At 41.8% G+C, this 20,581-nt stretch overlaps 1 protein-coding gene across 3 annotated transcripts; it reads right to left on the bottom strand.

Moving 5' to 3' along the window:
- Positions 1-1,675: 1,675 nt before the first annotated feature.
- On the bottom strand, positions 1,676-13,126 carry UBE2A (ubiquitin conjugating enzyme E2 A). 3 transcript variants are annotated; one of them, XM_003954072.4, is made up of 8 exons: positions 12,904-13,126; positions 12,250-12,427; positions 11,328-11,566; positions 11,102-11,182; positions 10,683-10,708; positions 4,499-4,588; positions 3,420-3,508; positions 1,676-2,971 (listed from the first exon to the last, which is right to left on the bottom strand). In XM_003954072.4, the coding sequence occupies exons 2-8, from the start codon at positions 12,268-12,270 to the stop codon at positions 2,843-2,845; spliced, it is 675 nt and encodes a 224-aa protein (XP_003954121.2). In that variant the 5' UTR covers positions 12,271-12,427; positions 12,904-13,126; the 3' UTR covers positions 1,676-2,842. The 3 variants fall into 3 exon arrangements, with proteins under 3 accessions (XP_003954121.2, XP_063660652.1, XP_003317702.1); XM_063804582.1 differs by lacking the exons at positions 12,250-12,427; positions 12,904-13,126 and adding an exon at positions 11,767-11,903; XM_003317654.4 differs by lacking the exons at positions 4,499-4,588; positions 12,250-12,427; positions 12,904-13,126 and having other exon boundaries at positions 11,328-11,616.
- Positions 13,127-20,581: the final 7,455 nt, after the last annotated feature.

The raw sequence follows: 20,581 nt of genomic DNA, 5'->3' as shown, positions 1-20,581 counted from the left end.
ATGTTCAAATGAATGGTTTGTGGTGCCTTTGACCATGCATATGTTGTTTTGGGAGGTCAGCTTGTTGGCTCTGTTGTAAGGTTTTAAATGGATTATCCTATGAAAGAGATTGGGTATAGTGTTTCTTAGGAGGTGTACAAAAGAAAAAAGTTATTAAACCTGACCATTCTGAGTCTCGCCTTACATTGTTTCAGGTATGATTAACAGTGTCAATATTTAAAGCACTCAGCCACATAGCAGGATGAAAAAGTTAATGTAAAACTAATCCACCAAATAGAAAAATTTAATGTGGTTCTACTTTGAAGCAGAAATGGACTTGAGAGAAACTATTAAGCAAATTGAAGGACATTGCTCCTAGGTGAAACAATCCAAGTAATGTGGTAATTAGTGCAGATTGTACTCCATACTGAGGCTTCAAGTACCATGTCTTAAAAGATGAGTGAGATACATGTCATAAGGACTTAACTTCATTTAGCCCCATCCACCCAACCAAACAAGTACCAAGAGGTGGTAGTTTTTACAAAGTCATTGTCCTTGCCTCTTTCAAATGAGATGGGTTGCTCCTCAGAAGAAAGTAGTTTTGTTTAATCAAAGTGATTGAGGATATCTGTACTCCCAAACTTTACATAGGATTTAAAATACCATCTAGGCCGGGCACAGTGGCTCAGGCTTGTAATCCCAGCACTTTGGGAGGCTGAGGCAGGTGGATCATGAGGTCAGGAGGAGTTTAAGACCAGCCTAGCCAACACAGTGAAACCCCATCTCTACTAAAAATACAAAAATTAGCTGGGCATGGTGGCGAGCACCTGTAATCCCAGCTACCCAGGAGGCTGAGGCAGGAGAATCGTTTGAACCCAGGAGGCAGAGGTGGCAGTGAGCCAAAATTGCACCACTGCACTCCAGTCTGGGCGACAGAGCTAGACTCCGTCTCAAAAAAAAAAAAAAAAAAAAAAAAAGTTTGGTACTGTTTGTTTTTGAGCTAGGGCTTTTAAAGAGGTGGTATGTCAGGATCAACAAGTTAGATCTTGGTCTCTGAGGGTGCTGATAAATACCTAGGTTGGTTTATCCCTGCCCCCGCCCCCCATAATGGACTTCATTCCCTTGATTGATTATAATGTATACTGAGGTAACTTTAATCATTTTACATTCTGTTAAATTTTTTTTTTTTTTGAGAGGAAGTCTCACTCTGTCACCAGGCTGGAGTGCAGTAGCGCGATCTTGGCTCACTGCAACCTCCGCCTCCTGGGTTCAAGCGATTCTCCTACCCCAGCCTCCCAAGCAGCTGGGACTACAGGGGTATGCCACCACGCCTGGCTAATTTCTTTTTGTATTTTTAGCAGAGACAGGGTTTCACCGTGTTAGCCAGGATGGTTGATCTTCTGACCTCGTGATCTGCCCGCCTCGGCCTCCCAAAGTGCTGGGATTACAGGCGTGAACCACTGTGCCCGGCAACATATTCTGTTAATATATTTAAAAAGCATTACCACTTATGACTGGAAAGAAAAAAAAAGTTCTCTCCAGAAGTATCTGTCTTGTCTTTTCCCCTCCCAGAATGAGTATTTTTGCTTTTACCTTAATGTTTGAGGGGGGAAATGAGTAGATATGAGATCCCAATAAGAAACCAATACAAAAAGTTTATACTGAGCTAAAAAAAAAAAAAAAGATACCTTGACTATGAAATTTTAAGGTTATTTTTATTTACAACTTTTGAAAAATGTACATTTTTTTTACATGGGTTACTTGTGCAAAGTTAGATTTGGAAGTGATAAATGCATAAAAGGTGACAATAGAACATTAGACAAAACATTTACAAGCCTTGTCCCATACTGCTACTTAAAGGTACTATATATCTAAAAGTATAAATATCCAAAAAAAGATCGCAGACATTGGCTTTAAGGTTCTCAGATGCTGAAAGGGAAGAAATTAAAGCATGCAGCAATAACTCAGGATTTGAATGGAAAATAGTTTGCCACAGATATGCTATGCTCCCTTCCTTGAATTCATAAAAACTCTAAAATAAAGATGGACAATTGAGTTTATTCACTTAGGGCAGCACTGATCCTTTAAAAAGATTAAAGGAGCTCCAACTTTCCCTAGCTCAAAAACTCACGATTGTTTCCATTCCTCTGCTCCCACGCCTCTTTTAAAAAGCAAAAACCCAGAAGACCAATAATTCTGAAACTTAGCATGAGTGTGCCCAGTCAGCAGCTTGCAAAGAGAGGATGTGTCAGTTACTACAACTGCTGTACTCCTTTAGCTGAGTCCTTCAACTTTCTCCTTCTTGCCAGTAAATACTATGTTGTAATTCATATGACTGAGATCTTAGTATCACAGGATTTTTAGCTCCCATTCCTCCTTCAAAATTGTTTACATGGATTTGTTTCTATTCTCTGTAGGCCATATTCCAAACACATTCACTTCTAAATCCAACACAAGTGAAGGACCAGCCAGGATGAAACACTTCAGCAATCATTTTGTTAAAAATAACATCCTGGTCATCAAGCTAAGCATAAGCACCTCTTGTATAACAATTCATCTTAAAAGCTTAAAGTACAATAATAAAAATAACTGCCTGAAAACTGGAAATGAAATACAACAGAAAAACTGAAGCATTAGTAATTTTTGCAAGTAACCCAGGTACAGTACATTTGATTTCATAGAGGGTGTTTTCTGATGTTTAAGGAGAGGGTAGAAGGGGTAGGAAAACTTGGCAAGGAAGATGGAAACAGCACAACAGTTATTTTGCTTTTAATAAAGTAAATGTAATGACAGGAGTAGAGAGGTGACAAACACATCAATATATATTTTTCTTATGGCCAGCTTCTTTAAACTGTACCCGGGGTCAACAATCGCGCCAGCTTTGTTCTACTATTGCAGAAACACGCTTTTCATATTCCCGTTTGTTCTCCTGGTACAGCTGAGCAGCCTGGCTGTTTGCTGGACTATTGGGATTGGGTTCATCCAACAGAGACTAAAGAGACAATTTTTAAAATGTCAGTTCCTTAATGCAAAACAACTATTTTATAAGGTAGTGACACTCAATTGAATTGTCCTAAGTACAGCTACATTTCTTGTCTTTAGCATACAAACCCAGAGTTATGTGAATCTGCTAGTAGCTAGGAAAATATATGCGGCTTTTTTTTTTCAAGGGAGAAGAGTCTCACTATGTTGCCCAGGCTGGTCTCAAACTCCTGAACTCAAGCAGTCCTCCCACCTTGGCCTGCCAAAGTGCTGAGGTTACAGGTGTGAGCGACTGTACCCAGCTGACTTGGGTCTTAATGGTCTACTTTTCATCTATAAAACAAACAAGCTTTGACCAAAAATAAAAAGATCTATTACATTATGACTTTCAAAAACAATTCAATTGCTAATATAAACATATTAAAAGTTATAGTTCATCACATTAAGGAAAAATTCACCTGTATGGATGTTAGAATGGAAGACACATCATAGGTTGGACTCCAACGGTTCTGAAGTATGTCCAGACATATACTACCATCTGCATAGACTAAGAACAAAGAAGTAGGTACATTAAACGTAACAAGACCACTAAGGTTTTAACATTATAGACAAAACAAAAATAGTCAAGAATACTTTGCTTTTGAAGTTTAAAGATTCCTATGTTGCTTCCCAGTTAACTGCCTAAAAAGATAAGTCATAACCACCACTAGTGAAATAATCAGGATGATCAGAGAATGTCAGATGTGATCAGTATAAAACTGGAAGATATTTAGTGTTCATCCTTTGGAAAAGGCTGCCCTATTATCCAGGAAATCAGAAACATTTTTGAACGGGGTCCCTAGCTATCCACAGACATGTGGGAAATTCATTCCACCAAATTTGTAGGCTGTATCCCCTATCTGAAATAACAAAAGATCACTCAGAGTTCACAAGACTTCATTTTGGCATAAAGATAAACATATCTGATACCCTGAAAAATACTTCATTAACCTAAATAAAAGGCAAGCTGTTCTAGGCTTACTACTATTTTAAAAAGTGCAAAGTGGTTAAGTTAGAATCACCTGTGGTGCTTTTCTGACATACCGTATGCCTGGCCTTCAACAACAGAATCCTATTCAGTAGGTTTGGAGTGGGGCGAAGGCATCTGTGTTTTTAAAATGTTCCACAGTAATTCTGATATGCGTCCAATGAAAACTACTTTTCTAAACGCTAGTGAAAATAATTACAACACAAGACTATCCCAATCTGGCCTAGCATTAAAAGGAAACCTCAAGAGCATCCTTCATTTTGTTTAATAAGTAAATGACAAAGGTCATCAAAATCAGGAGGCTCCCAGACTCCAAGCAAAGGGAAAATACCTCCACTGCTTCAGTTCTAGGACAAGACAGCCACAGACAACCAAGAACAAGTTCAGCTTTCAAGAAGCAGCAAGCTGCCTAAACAAATACTCAGGCACCACAAAATACACAGGAAATGTGGAATACTCCATAATAAACACTATAGTAGTTTAAAACACTGTACTAAAAGTGATACTTGCCATTTGGATGGAACATCTTAGAGACAAATCTAACTGTAGGTGGTTTATTTGGATATTCTTCAGTGAATTCTATTGTAAGTTTAAATGTTCCTGTGGTTAGAAAAGAAAGATTTAAGAAAATGTATTTATCACTTTGTTCAGTAGTACTTTGTTTTTAATGCTATGTGGGTTTTTCCAAGTATTAAATAATGCAAAGATACAGGGTAGAGAGGAAAGGCCAGGTAAGAAATACATCTCTAGGAATTGCTCTAAGAACTACTCAAATGTGATTTTTTGTTTTGCCATTATTTTCCCCCAAACTTGAAGACAGCCATCATAAACACAAAATTACTGCTTACAAGATTTTAGCCACTGTACATTTTGAAAACATCCTTAAAATAAGAAACTGGGCCCAAAATTTGGCCTTCTTCCTTTAGAAGACCAAAAGACCTCAAAGGCCTATTTTAGTCAGCTGCCATCTTAAACTCTCCAGTGATTTTTAGACAGACTAGAAAGAATGAAAGCACAAAGGTTCAAAAACCAATGCCAGAATACAAATCCATAATCAAGTTATTTTTAAAATAGAAGGGAATAAGTATAAAAGTGTTCATACTGGTTCCTTTTCATGTCATAGTGACCCTATAATGAAAACTTAATTGAATTTAAGCCAGGAAAAACTTCATAGTCCCTCTCAGAAACCCTTAAGTATGGCTCATAAGGTACTTCACTATAAAATCAACTCAATTATTCACACATATGGAGGGAATTAATGGCAGAAATAATTTTAAAATCACATTTGGTTTAGATTGCATTCATGTTTCCAGCAAATTTATTTTTCTAATGTTTATGCTACTATTGAAATTATTTTTCTTAAATATATGTCAACCTAAGGTAGCAGGAGGCCCTAAAGCATAGTAGGTTATAAACAAGGCATGGACAAACTGGATCTCATTCAAGAATTGTTAAGATGTGATATGAAGAGATTATGTCCTTTAAAATATTATTTTCAATTGTTTGTTGAATAAATTGAAGAACACAATTGAGCAATGTTTTTTCCTGACTGAAATCTGTTCAAGTAAACTTAAAAGAATCAGTTACTATATGGTATAAGGTGATGCATGTTCCATTATATTACTCTGGTCCATTTAACAAATTATTCTAAAACAACAGACCATACTTCAGTGTATTTCTTACTGGTTCCTTCAGAGTTAGCAATTTATTTCCTTTTTGTTCTCATTAAAAGGTTTATCACTGCTTAAGAAAGAGAGAAGACTATAATCATTCTAGGACTAGATCTGTGACAAAACAGTATCAAAAAGTTTGTTTTTAGCAAGCTCATTGAAAACAATTTGCTAACAAAGCTGCCCTTACTATGAACAAGTGTCTCAAAGCTTCAAAATAATATAAAATGCAACATATAGAGGCATTATATTCCTCAAATTATTGTTACTCCCTATTTTCTTTTCAAAGCCAGACCTGAAGATACTATGTATTATAACTAAGAAAGTAAAATCTTATGGAATGGACAAACATATGCCCATTAGAAGTATGGAAGTATGTCCATCAGAACATACTTCACCTTTATCACCACCTGGTCATAAATCTTCCTCTTTCTGAGGAAGAAAGCACAGTTCTTCCTTTTCAGTATTTATTGACACTATAATATGCAAGAAAAAGCGGGAATGTGTTAGAGTTCAAAACTTTGAGTTTCCTTATGTATTATGATCTCAAGTGTAAACACATTTGGATCAATGCTGCAATCTGACTAAATTATGGGTAAGAGACACTGCTCTAAAACTGGGCAGATGTAATAGCACATGGAGATCCCAGCTACTTTAAAACCATCACTAAATATGGTATCTAAAGGTAGTAAAGCAAGACATAGGGAAGCCATAAGCAAAAACAGTAAAACACACTGCTAAGAGCATGAGCTCTGCAGTCAGACAGGTCTGGGCCCAAGTCCTTGCTTTGGTACTTACTAGCTGTGAGACTTTGGGGAAGGTGTTCTCCTTGACTAAACCTTAAGTTCCTCATTTGTAAAATGAGATTAATCATAGTACCCACCATACAGCATTGTTGTGAGGTTTAAATGAGAGAAATATGCATAGTTCCACAAAGTTAAGTGCTCCAAAACCATGAGCAACTATTTTTGCTATAATAATTCTAAAGTTTCACATCTCTAGACTCAGCTGAAGGAGGCAAAACCCAAAAATCAGAACTATCAGTAAGAAATATACAATTAAGGCATTCAGATATTAAACAGTACTTTTAGGTCTACATCAAACACTCACAGTTCAAAGCAAGTTGAGTACCTATATTGGTGGCTCACAAGTTCCTTGACTTGAGCTTTCTGCATACACTTGCCCAGAAGTTCAACTAAGTGATTACCTAGCTACCAAAGAAGTTAATCGCAAGTCTTTTAAAACAGTTCACTTAATATCTTGAGAAGTGAAGCAACCTATTTATGTCTACTTGAATATAAATTAAGACTTAACCCAAATCTTATTCAAGGTACACATTAAAAAGAGGGTAAAAACTTCACACTTTTAGTCACACTAATCAGAACCTGTTTAGTATAACCTTCAATGTAATTTCTAAGCTCTAAAACAAATGTTAAGGGAATTTAAAATCCCAGAATTAGTATTATGCAGTCTTGAGACTACAGCTTACCCTGTGAATATTTAGAAGGCTAGGCTTTAAAATATCTGAAAATTTAAGCCTCACCATTGTTGTACATAATGTATACTAATTTTGTTCATCTTCCCGAGGAGGCTAAGACATCATAAGGAAAGTATCAATTAATCAATCTATACAGGGAGACCACCAAAATTACATAAACGTGTTAAGTGACTGGTGTATGGCAATAAGGAGTGATATGGTTGAACTAGAGGGGGGTATATGTTCTGCCTAAAGACACTCACAAAGTCAAGTTTTGGAAAATACTGTGTTGGCCAAAGAAAACACACCTGCAGGTGTTTTCTGCCATTTGGCCACCAGTTTGTGACCCCTGAGAAGAAAGCAAAATACATATAACTTCAAAATTATTTTTGATGACTGAAAATCGATTTTTCAAGTAATATCCAAAACTCTTCATCATAGGATTTATTTATATTTAAAACATTCTTAGTGGACTTTAGAGATTCACTTTGAAAAAGATTTTATGACTCAGAAACATTTCCAAAAATTAAAAAAAAATAAAAACGATTTATACCCCAATTCTAAAGAACACATCCATTATGAAAAGCAAATACCAGTACCTTACCATGTCTATTAACAATTTTTAGATTATGTGATGAAGATTATATTCCATAACCTTTGTATTTAGCATGTATACCAAGATATTCTGATGAGGAAGCATTTCTCCCCAATGTTTTGGTAGTGTAAGCTCTTGAGAATATATTCCTCTTACTTCGAGTGTGTGAAGTTAAACCAAAATACCCTTAAGTGTTGCTTGTCTTAAGATTTCATCACTCTAACTAGGACCTGGTTGTTCCAGAAACTTCCATAACGAACGGTTTACAACAAAGAAGCAAAAGTAGTTTTGGGGTTCTTAATTAATAACATAATACATTGGAAACAGCAAAATCAACTATGCCACTTATCCCTAATCAGTCTTTTCTCTAACTGTAAATTTCCCAACTATAAATAAAGGGTATTCAAAAAATGGTTAAGGCTGGGCACGGCTGCTCATGCCTGTAATCATAGCACTTTGGGAGGCCGAGGTGGGCGGATCACCTCAGGTCAGGAGTTCGAGACCAGCCTGCCCAACATAGTGAAACCCCCTCTTTACTAAAAAATACAAAAATTAGCTGGGCATGGTGGTAGGTGCCTGCAATCCCAGCTACTTGGGAGGCTGAGGCAGAAGAATTGCTTGAACCTGGGAGGCAGAGGCTGCAGTGAGCTGAGCTCCTGCCACTGCACTCCAGCCTGGGCGACAAGAGCAAAACTCCATTTCAAAAAAAAAAAAAAAAAGCTAAAATTTTTTTTGTGGGGGAACCACAGGCCACAGTGTTCCAGACACCTGGGGAAGCATCCATCGGTAGCAGACTGTTCAACAGAACAAATCAGCCTGAGTAATTCCTTTCAGTAATGCTAGGATGGAGATACACATCATCAAAAATAGAACCAGTAATGTCAAAGGTGACAGTCCTGGTAGATAATGGACTCCATAAGTACCTTTTCAATTCATACCACTTAAGAGAAGCACCCTTGAAATATTTAGGTAGCCAATCCCCAGCAAAGTGATGTACTATTAATAAAGCTGTGCCCAGCATAAAACAGAGTAAAACGAGGAAAAAAGAAGCCAATGAAAACAAAGCCTACTAGAGCTAAAGCAAATACACAGTTAATCTGTACATTTAAAGCTCAGGTATAAAGAACAAGTGCTGGCCGGGTGCGGTGGCTCAAGCCTGTAGTCCCAGCACTTTGGGAGGCCAAGGCGGGTGGATCCCAAGGTCAGGAGTTTGAGACCAGCCTGGCCAACATGGTGAAACCCCGTCTCTACTAAAGATACAAAAAATTAGCCGGGCGCGGTGTCGCACACCTGTAATCCCAGCTACGCAGGAGGCTGAGGCAGGAGAATCGCTTGAACCTGGGAGGCGGAGGTTGCAGTGAGCCGAGATCACACCATCGCACTCCAGCCTGGGTGACAGGGCGCAACTCCGTCTCAAAAAAACAAAAACAAAAAACAAACAAACAAAAAAACTAGTGCCAATCTGGTAGAAGAAAATTAAGTCTAGCTAGAGTTTTTTGCTACAAATCAGTTCAAATGATTAACCGCGCCAAAGTAGTATGCCCTTACAATCACCGTTTCCTGCTGTCATTTCTTTTCTTTGCAGCCCTGAAGAGTAATGATATTTACCCAGGGGGTAAAGGTAAAGAGGAAGCTAAAAATATTCAGGTGACTGTCCACAGTTTCCTGGGGAAATCTAAGTACTTGAGATGAATTACAGACTTAGTTGAAATTGACTTACCTCACAACATTTTGTGGACTGGTAGCATCAAAAAGCAATCCGGCTCAGCATCATAAGTATGTATTAAGTAGTTTGCAGAAATGTTTTTGTTCCCACCTTCAAACTGAAGTGTGTGTGTGTGTGTGTGTGTATAAATGCTATGTGACCGAAGGAAATCATTGAGGAAAAAAATAACAGAAAGATCCTTTTCCTTTTTTTAAAAACCTCAAATATTAAAGAATTTCATGAGTTCAAATACTTTAATCATCCTTTAAATGTATTAAACTTTCAAAAAACAACCACACACGCACACAACTGAGTGTAGAACTATCAGTGTCATTTTTCTGGTTGTAATAGGGTCTAGTCATTCAAGATGTTACCAAACGGGAGGGTTTGGGTAGAGGACTGGGTTAAGGGTATAAAGGGTGTCTCTATTATTTCTTGCAACTGCATATGAATCTATAATTATCTAAAATCAGAAAGTTTTTAAAAAGCAATTTACACGTGTTTTTAAAAGTTAAACCTAAATCAATTAAAAATTATGTACCTACTGGTACATGTAGTACTTTCAGGTAGGCAGGACACTGATCAAAAGGGTACATTAAGGCTAACTTCAATTGTGAAGCTGCTTTGAAATTACTCATCATAACGTCTTGATGAAAGCACACACTGCAAATTCACTTAAAAATAAGAAAGAATACTGTACTCAAATGAGGTATTTAAGACCATCTTAGAGCAGTGAGGCTAACAGGCATTCAATGTCAGATTGTAGAAACCAGACAGTTGTATGCAAGGGATTCTCGCATCCACTCAACATCCAACACACATCTACCAAGCACCTGCTGAACACAATTCCTGCCCTTGGGGTAGAATTCTGAACCAGATGGTCTCTGGGGTCTCTGCTGACTATCAGCAACTGGTTGGGTTTATACTAATTCAGTGATGGAGGGCTGAATTTAGCAGAATCACAGCCCAAGCCTCAAAATCCTTAATACCAGTGCTATGATTGCTCCTTTTAAAAAGTGACTGCCTTACCCAGATTTTTTTTTAAGAAAGCAAGAAGAAAGGTGCAGTTCTAGTCAAGCATACAATATCCAGAACCACCAGCCACACACTGCATTCCACTCAAGCCTTTAGCAGACAGAGGCTAGGCAGAGGCAGGTTCCTAAGCAGGAGACACTTCCAGGATGACTGGGAACCCTTTCCCCAGATGACCAGGCTCCTGAAAAGTGGGTAAAGAAACTCTCTCTTACCATCCTCAAACGGGGTCCCTTCAGGCCTGCAACACAGAGAAAAATGGTCAGTTCCCACTTAAGGGGCCCCCTTCTCCCTGCTTCATCTGAGATGGCTATCCCGAGCTCTGCCATCTCCAGCACCGCTGCCGGGGTCGGAAGCCACTACAAATGGATGTCCCGGGCTCAGAGACACAGGGCAAGCCGCCGCGCCTAACCGCCACCACTCCCCGCCCCGCCCCCCTAGAACCCCAAGCGGTTCCCCCTGGCAGCGGGAACTGAGCTAATCGAGGCACAGGCTCCGGGGAGGCGCCTAGGCCCAGCCAGACCCAAACATTTTCCCCTACCCCCTCGGCCTCCGCGGGGGGCCCGCCCCGGAGCGCAGACCGAAGCTGCTCGCGTCCCCAGTTTTCTCGCCACCGCCACGAACGCAGACTCACCCGAAAATGACCGCGTTCCACACCATTATGTTGTTCTCGGACGGAGCCCCGCTGACTCCGGCTGGAGGATCCTCCTGCAACCTTCGGGAAGACAGACAGGGGTCCCCCTAGGCCGGCACTGGCGCCCGCTCCCGGCCGCTCCCCAGCCCTCCCCGCCCGGCGCGCCTCGGGACCCGCCCTGTGCCCCAGCTCGCAACCCCCGGCCTCGGCCGTCCCCTCGGTTTACCTCTTGAAGTCCCGCATGAGGCGCCGCCGAGCTGGGGTGGACATGTCGCGAGCGGGGTCAGGGGTGGGGCATACACTGGGGTCTCGGGTTCCCGCGGCGGGCGAGGAGGCCGAAGAGGCTGGAGAAGCAGGAGAAGGGGAGGCGGAAGCACCCAGAGGAACCGCGCTGCCTCTCCGAAGTCGAGGGTCGGTCTGGCGCCGGCTAAGCACCACCCCAGTGTAAACGGGGGCTGAACCAACCTGAGAGCAGAGAGAGGGGGGTGGAACGTCGAGCGCCGGACAGGCCGTACCAAGACGGGGCGGGGGGTGCGCGAGGAAAGTTGCTTATGTCATTAAAGCCCCACGGGAGGCTCGGGGCGGGGCCGCGAGCGCAGAGGCGTAGGGTACGCCGAAGCCCCGGGCACTGGAGGAGCTCGTGGTGGAACGGGGTCCATCCCCACCTGCTAATTCTAAGGCAAACCCTGGGAAGTTTTCGGCTTTTTTTCTTTTTCTCTTTTTTTATTCGTTTTTGTTTGTTTTGTGACCAGATCATTCATGAAAGCGCGCACTATGCCTGGGGAGGAGAGGGGAGAAGTTTGGAAGTCCCAAACTAGAGGACGAAGGAGTGGGCGGAGGTAAAACCGGTTCTCAAAAAGCGGCAACTCTAGGGTGCACAACCCCTGCGGACACCGGAGACTGGGGTCGGAGGGGTGGGGAGAGGAGTGATTGGTTAAAATCACGGAAAATCAAAAGAATAAATCGGCCTTGACTATGACGGGGGCGCGGGGCGGGGCTGTGGGATTGAATGCAGGATTGGGCGCTCAACGTTTAGGCCAATGATCACCCCAGGGCAGAATGAAATAGTGTTGTATGTCCTGTGGGAGGGAATGGGAGCTTAAGGCAGGCAGAGTAGGGTTTTGTTTTGTTTTGTTTTGGGCACTCACAATTTGGCTCTGGAACCACATTTCCCCTTGGTAGTTCAACAAGCCAAGCGGCTATTTATGTTCAGAAGAGTCCAAGATATGAGACTATCCGACTGCAGGGAGTTGCAAGGACAGTGGGTCTGAAGTAAAAGGAACGTGGAAAAGCTGCAGGTTGCAGGAAGAGTCACAGTCCGTTGACCTGCAAAAGCAATAACAGTTTTAAAGGATAATTTTTAAAGGTCAACCCAAAATAACTTAGAAGATAGGCATAATACACATTTAAAAATTATTGAAAATAGGAGAAAGGTAGATTTGGGTTAAGTCATCAAGAGTTTTGAATGCCAAGCTAATGGATTCCTTGGAAGTCCATTGAGCAGGGAAGTGACATCATTAGAGCTGTGCTTATCAGAGATTGGTCTCAAGAGAGCAGGCAGGAGACTCTTGCAGTATCTAGGTGCGAGATACTGAAGCAGGCAGTGACAATAAAGGCGAGGATATGAATGAATGGGGAGGACTTGGCAACAGGCTGAATATGGGGCAAGAGAGAGGAAGGAGTCAACAGTGGCTGAAACTCTAAGCCCCGAGATAACTGGGGATTTGAAGGTGCCATTAACAGAATTACAGAATAGAGAGAGAGGGACAAGTTTGGAAAAGGAAATTTTGGGTGGGACTTACTGAGTTCATGGGACTGGTGAGACATCCCCGTGAAGATGTCCAGAAGATATCAGATGTGCAGGAATTTGTTTCTAACATGAGAAGCAGGAGGCACTTGACAATGGTAGTGATTCTAGCTGCTGCTTAACAACAGGTACTTTCATGGTCAAGGATTTCTATCTCCCATTAACTCCAACATATCAGTTAAGGCAAGTCTCCCTAATAGCATCACATTATGGCTGTAGTAGGAAGGGGGTACAAAAATTTAAAAAAAAAACTTTTTTTCCTCTCATCTAAGAACTTGCAGTCTACTAACACACACATACACACATATGAAATCAACAAAAGCAAGATCTACAAAAGCAAGTATATTCGTTTTCATCACTGCTTAACAAATTACAAGTTGTTGGCCAAGCCCCATTCATTGCAGTTGTAGGACTTTGGTCCCTATTTCCTTACTAGCTGCCACCTGGGAACTACTCAGCTCCTAGAGGCCGCCTGCATTCCTTGCCAAGTGGCCTACTCCATCTTCAAAGTCAACAACAGAGAATTTCTCTCCCACCACATCCCTCTCACTCTTTGAATCTTGTTTTCAGGAAGAGCACAGTCTACTTTAAAGGCTTATCAGATTATGTCAGGCCCACCCCATGGATAATTTCCCTATGTTAAAAACATCTAATTTGGGACCTTTATTACGTCTGCTAAATTTTGTCACTGCAGAACCTAGATTAGTATTTCATTTAATAACTGGGAGAAAGTGTGTGTATATACCAAGGACCAAGAATCTCAGGGGAGGGTAGCATCTTAGAAGTCTTCCTACGACAGCAACAGCAGAACCAGAACGGTTTCAGATTTCCTTTTTTTTTTTTTTTCTTTCAGATTTTGGAATTATTTGCATTATAAAAGTTTCAGGTTTTGGAGCATTTGGGATTTTAGATTTTCAGATTTGAGATCCTCAACTTGTAGAAGTGTGTGAAACCACAGATGCTGAGAGATTGCACAGCAGAGGAATCGTCATTCTGGTGGGATCAGGACAAGCTTCCTGAAATGGGTGTATTTCAATTTTGTTTCAACAGAGATGAAAGCGGAGCTTGAGAGAGAAGAACTTAAGCAGTTTATATGGGGGCAATGGCACAGACAAGGGCACGGAGCTAAACCCGTGGGCAGATGAGCTTGGCTAATGGACAGGTTCTTGGCTGGGGAATGATGAGACCTCAGCTAGGAAAAGTGAGGGTGACAGAAGTTGATTAAATGCCCTCAAATGCGAGAATGGGGAATTTAGGCAGCTTTTATAGGTGTTTGAGCATGAGAGAGATGTATTGAAAATATCCTGGCCGGGCGCAGTGTCTCACACCTGTAATCCCAGCACTTTGGGAGGCCAAGGCAGGTGGATCACGAGGTCAGGAGATCGAGACCATCCTGGCTAACATGGTGAAACCCCGTCTCCACTAAAAATACAAAAAATTCTCCGGGCGTGGTGGTGGGCGCCTGTAGTCCCAGCTACTCTGGAGGCTGAGGCAGGAGAATGGCGTGAGCCCGGGAGGTGGAGCTTGCAGTGAGCAGAGATCGCGCCACTGCACTCCAGCCTGGGCGACAGAGCAAGACTCCATCTCAAAAAAAAAAAAGAAAAAAAAGAAAATATCCTTTTGAGGCCAGGCATGGTGGCTCACGCCTATAATCCCAGCACTTGGGAGGCCGAGGCAGGTAGATCACCTGAGGTCAGGAGTTCAAGACTAACCTGGCCAACATGGGGTAACCCCATCTCTACTAAAAATACAAAAAAATTAGCTGGGCATGGTGGTGAGGACCTGTAGTTCGAGCTACTCGGGAGGCTGAGACAGAAGAATCGCTGGAACCCAGGAGGCGGAGGTTGCAGTGAGCGGAGGTCATGCCACTACACTCCAGCCTGGGCGACACGACCAGACAAAAAAAAAAGAGAAAGAAAAAGAAAATACCCTATTAAGAAGTGGCATGTACCATACTAAAAAGTATGAAAGGGACTGAGAAGCTCCTGCTACTGGATATACATGTCTGAAATTTATTGAAGGATATAGATGTATGTAAGTTTGTTGTGAGCTTGTCTGTTTTTTGAAACCCCCTTTCTCTTCCTTTCTTGGACTACATAATCAAGAAAACTAAGGGCTGGGCTCAGTGGCTCAAGCCTGCAATCCCAGCACTTGGGGAGGCCAAGTGGATCACCTGAGGTCAGGAGTTTGAGACCAGCCTGACCAACATGGAGAAACCCCGTCTCTACTAAAAATACAAAATTAACCGGGCATGGTGGTGCATGCCTATAATCCCAGCTATTCCGGAGGCTGAGGCAGGAGAATTGCTTGAACCCGGGAGGCGGAGGTTACAGGGAGGTGAGATCGCACCATTGCACTCCAGCCTGGGCAACAAGAGCGAAACTCTGTCTCAGAAAACAAAACACAAACAAACAAACAAAAAAACTCAGGAGCATGACCCAAATGGTTGGAAGCCCCCTGGCACCTGTATGGGAGTAGCATTCTCTGACTAAGGAATGAAACTGCATCGCAGGAACACCGTGCCCCCACATTCCTCAGCAGAAGCAGGGTTGTCATAGCAAGCAGCAATACAGAAGATTGTTTTCCAGCATGATGATTATCAGGCTAGAACATACTAACTTTAGCACAGTTTGGCCAAGCATTCTTTCTACCCTTTTTTCACCTTGACATCTTGAAGAAATACCCTCTTCACAGCCAAGCACCACCCCTACCCAAGAGCAGGGGTCCAGAAAGGACAAGTCTCCTCAATTTAAAGAAAAGTGGGCTGGGCACAGTGGCTCATGCCTGTAATCCCAGCATTTTGGGAGGTGGAGGTGGGAGGATCGCTTGAAGTGAGGAGTTTGAGATCAGTCTGGGCAAAAATGCAAGACTTGTCTCAAAAAAACCAAAAAAATTGTGAAATTTCATTCATGAAGATTTCAACATGAAAAATAGATTTTTATTTTCCTGAAGTATTTTGGGTTAGGAGAAGAGACGAAATTAAAGATCATTTCTTGCCTTATCAGGCTGTAAGTTTGTATTTCTGTTATCCAGTGAAGGCAAAGGACTTTTACTTTCCTACGGTTTTCACCTCTGTTGATAAAATTTAGTACAAACAGCAACAAAGCACCAACAGAAAATAAAATCGAAAGGTCTTTCTTGACTCAAATAATCTCAGAAAATATTTCAAGAGAATCACTTTTAGGAAGCAACAGTTAGCAAAGTGTGTGCTCTTGCTCTTGACAACTTGTAGTATGTTGTTCATCTTCAGCCTCTAGGACATAAGTGGTCGGGGGAAGAGAGAGAGACAAAAGAGGTTGGGATGAAGGGAGGGGAATATCAAAGCTGAGGGAAATGGGGAAATTAAGGCCTTGAAAATGGGATTTCAGGCCGGGCACAGTGGCTCACGCCTGTAATCCGAGCACTTTGGGAGGCCAAGGCGGGTGGATCACCCGAAGTCAGGAGTTTGAGACCAGCCTGGCCAGCATGGCGAAACCCCGTCTCTACTAAAAATACAAAAAAATTAGCTAAGCGTGGTGGTGCGTGCCTGTAATCCCAGCTACCTGGAAGGCTGAGGCAGGAGAATCGCTGGAACCTGGGAGGCAGAGGCTGCAGTGAGCCGAGATCACGCCACTACACTCCAGCCTGGGTGACAGAGCCAGACTCCGTCTCAAAAAAAAAAAAGGATTTCACTACCTGCTAAATTACTGAATCAAAGAAAACAAAGGCATGGTGTGGTATGCTGAATAATGCACAACCCTGCCCCCTCCGCCCCCCCAGCCAGATCTCCATTTCCTTATCTCTGTAACTGGTGAATATGTTACCTTACATGGCAAAAGGGACTTTGCAGATGTGATTAAATTAAGAATCTTGACATGGGGATATTATCCTGGATTAAAGGGGTGGGCCTGAGGCAATCACACCAGTCCTTATACAAGGGATGAAGTAGGAGTCAAAGAGGAGGCCATGTGATGACTGAAGCAGAGATTGGAGTGATGTGGCCACCAGGGAAGGAGCCAAAGTATGTCTGCAGTAGGAGTTGGAAGAGGCAAAAGATGGAAGCCTGAAGCCCCCAGAAGCAATCAGACCTGCTGACACCTTGACTTTAGACCACTGATATTGGTTTTGGACTTCTGATGTCCAAAACTCTAAGATAATACGTTTGTGTTGTCTTAAGCCACCAAGTTTGTGGTAACTTGTTACAGCAGTAATATGAAACTAATACACATGTCTACCATGTTGTACATGGGAATTCAATCAAACCAGCCACATCCATCAGACCAGGGCTCAGCAAACTGCAGCCAAATCTAACCTGCCATTATTTGTCTATGGCTTACAAACTAAGAATGGCTTTCTATATTCTTAAACGGCTGAAAAAAGTCAAAAGATTTAATAATATTATAATGTACATCAATGTTACCAGACTAAGCATTCATCACAATATTCCCAACTCAGAGGAGAGCAATGGCTAGTAAAATTTAAAATTTTAAGTAGAATATCTTATTATGGCAAAATTCATAATAAAACTAAAAAATAGGCCAGGCGCATTGGCTCATGCCTGTAATCCCAGCACTTTGGGAGGCTGAGGTGTGCGAATCACGAGGTCAGGAGTTCGAGGCCAGCTTGGCCAACATGGGAAAACCCCATCTCGGCCGGGCGCGGGGGATCACGCCTGTAATCCCAGCACTTTGGGAGGCCGAGGTGGGCGGATCACGAGGTCAGGAGATCGAGACCATCCTGTCTAACACAGTGAAACTTCATCTCTACTAAAAATACAAAAAATTTGCGGGGCATGGTGGCGGGCGCCTGTAGTCCCAGCTACTCGGGAGGCTGAGGCAGGAGAATGGCGTGAACCCGGGAGGCGGAGCTTGCAGTGAGCCGAGATCGCACCACTGCACTCCAGCCTGGGCGACAGAGCGAGACTCTGTCTCAAAAAAAAAAAAAAAGAAAACCCCATCTCTACCAAAAATACAAAAAGTAGCTGAGTGTGGTGGCGCATGCCTGTAATCCCAGCTACTCAGGGGGCTGAGGCAGGAGAATTGCTTGAACCTGGGAGGTGGAGGTTGCAGTGAGCCGAGATCACGCCACCGCCCTCCAGCCTGGGCGACAGAGCGAGACTCCATCCCCCGCCCCCCCAAAAAAAGGAAAAAATAAAAATAAGCCTATAGTCAAAGTAAGTTTCTGAGTGGCTCCTTTGTTAGCCAACCAAGGAAAGTCATTTACTGATACTGAGCTAAATTGTGTTTGGCTGCAGAAGTCAAAGAAATAGGCTCGAGAAAAATAAAACTTGTGAAGACTATTCACCTTTCAGCAAGAACAGTGGCTCTAAGAGTTGAGGACACTGAAAGCAACATCAAAACAAAAACAAACAAACGAAAAAGGGCAAGGCACGGTGGCTCACACCTGTAATCTCAGCACTTTGAAAGCCTGCAGCAGAAGGATTGCTTGAGCCCAACAGTTCAAAACTACCCTGGGCAACATAGCAAGACCTTGTCTCTACAAAAAATTTAAAAAAAAAATAGCCGATGTGGTGGTGTGCATCTGTGGTCCCAGCTACAAGGGAGGCTAAGGTGGGAGGATCACTTGAGCCCAGGAGTTTGAGGCTGCAGTGAGCTGTGATCATGCCACTGCACTCCAGCCTGGGTGACAGAGCAAGACCCTGTCTCAAAAACAAAAACAAAAACAAAAACAAAGCAAATGATTTCAAGTGGTTTTCCTTGGCTCCTGATGAATGTTTACCAATATTGCTCAGTTGTTGTTTTTTACTCAAGGAGTCAATGTTGACTTTAAAGTGACTGAAGAATTGGACTGGGCGTGGTGGCTCACGCCTGTAATCTCAGCACTTTGGGAGGCCGATGTGGGCAGATCACTTGAGGTGAGGAGTTTGAGATCAGCCTGGCCAACATGGTGAAACCCTGCCTCTACTAAAAATACAAAAAAAAAAAAAAATTAGCCAGGCATGGTGGCATGTGCCTGTAATCCCAGCTACTCAGGAGGCTGAGGCAGGAGAGTTGATTGAACCTGGGAGGTGGAGGTTGCAGTGAGCCAAGATTGTGCCACTGCACTCCAGCCAGCCTGGGTGACAGAGCCAGACTCTGTCTCAAAAAAAAAAAAAAAAATTGGCCTGGGTGTATGGTCTGTGTGGAACAACTGCAGATGAGAGTATTTCAAAGAAGTCAAGAAAACACTAATTCAATTCAGTCTAAAGCATAATTTGCTAAGATGTATTACAAATATGTATGGAGCAGAAAAGGTTTAGACAAATGTACAATACTTGTCAAAATGTAAGTTGTTTAAAATCCTGTAGTTATTAATTGTATTATTAAACAGCAGGTACTTTGCAACAAACAAACAAACAAACTTGAATCTGTCTTGTGTTATTCTTGACAGTAGTGTCAACAGTGAAGTTCAGCTGGGCGCGGTGGCTCACACCTGTAATCCCAGCACTTTGGGAGACCAAGGTGGGTGGATCACGAGGTCAGGAGTTCAAGATTTTAGAAAATTTGAATTTGAATTCAAAATTTTAGAAAATTTTCTAAATGAGAAGAACCCCACCCTTGACCACTATTATTGAACATGAATAGTTTTAAAAAATGGCTTTTGCCATAGACTTAGTAATGTTCCTTAATGAATTTAACCTAAAATTATAAGGCAAAACAGTGTTTATACCTGAAACCTGTACTGCAGTAAAGTCATTCAATGACATCCCACATTGTTTGAATCACAAACAGTGTCAAGGTGCTTTAATCACTTCTCGTGCTGTCAAAAGTTAAAAATCCAGATTTATATTCCCACACAAATTTGCGGTGGAAGTATTCTTGTACATGAATGTTCATAGCAGCATTATCTATATAATAACCAAAAAGTGAAAACATCCCTGTTGTCTGCCAGTTGATGAATGAACAAAATGTGATATATCCATATGATGAAATATTATTCAGCCATAAAAAGGAAAGAAGTACTGTAACATGGATGAACCTTGAAAACATTATGGTAAATGAAAGAAGCCAGACAAATGGCCATATATTGTAGGATTCCATTTATATGAAATGTCCAGAATAGGCAAATCCACAGAGATAAAAAGTAGATTAGTGGTTGCCGTGGGCTGGGAAGGTGGGGGATGTGCGGGTCGTGGTGACTACTAATGGGTATGAGATTTCTTTTTGAGATGATGGAAATGTTCTGGAATTAGTGGTGATGGTTACACAACTTTGTGAATACACTAAAAAACACCCAATTACACATTTTAAAAGGGTGAATTTTATGTTACGTGAATTATATCAACTAAAAAATAAGATACCTAAAAAATTATGTACTCATCTGGAATAGTCATTAAAATCAAAATCATATTTAGAAACACACCCAAATCAGTATCATATATATATATATAATATAAACTATATAATGCATAATCCTTTATTTAGCTGGTCTTATATATACATATGTGTATATATACATATAAATGCATGCGTTATAGAAATGTAAAGAATTTATATAATATTAAGGGTGTTGTGAGAAAGCCCACCAATCTTCATTGAGAAGTGACTCCCAGATCACAGGAGTCCCAGCTAACTTGGCCAAGACAAAGTAGGTAGGCGCACTCCCGTATATCTTAGCCTGATAGGACAGCCCGGAAGTTTATAAGACTTCTGCTAACACGTGACCAGCGTAGCCACAAGGAAAAGGTGCAAGGC

The sequence above is a fragment of the Pan troglodytes genome, chromosome X, assembly GCF_028858775.2.
Source record: "Pan troglodytes isolate AG18354 chromosome X, NHGRI_mPanTro3-v2.0_pri, whole genome shotgun sequence".
In the NCBI taxonomy this organism is placed as follows: Eukaryota; Metazoa; Chordata; class Mammalia; order Primates; family Hominidae; genus Pan; species Pan troglodytes.
Note: the sequence above shows the minus strand (reverse complement) of the source record. Positions and strands in the feature narration are given on the sequence as shown.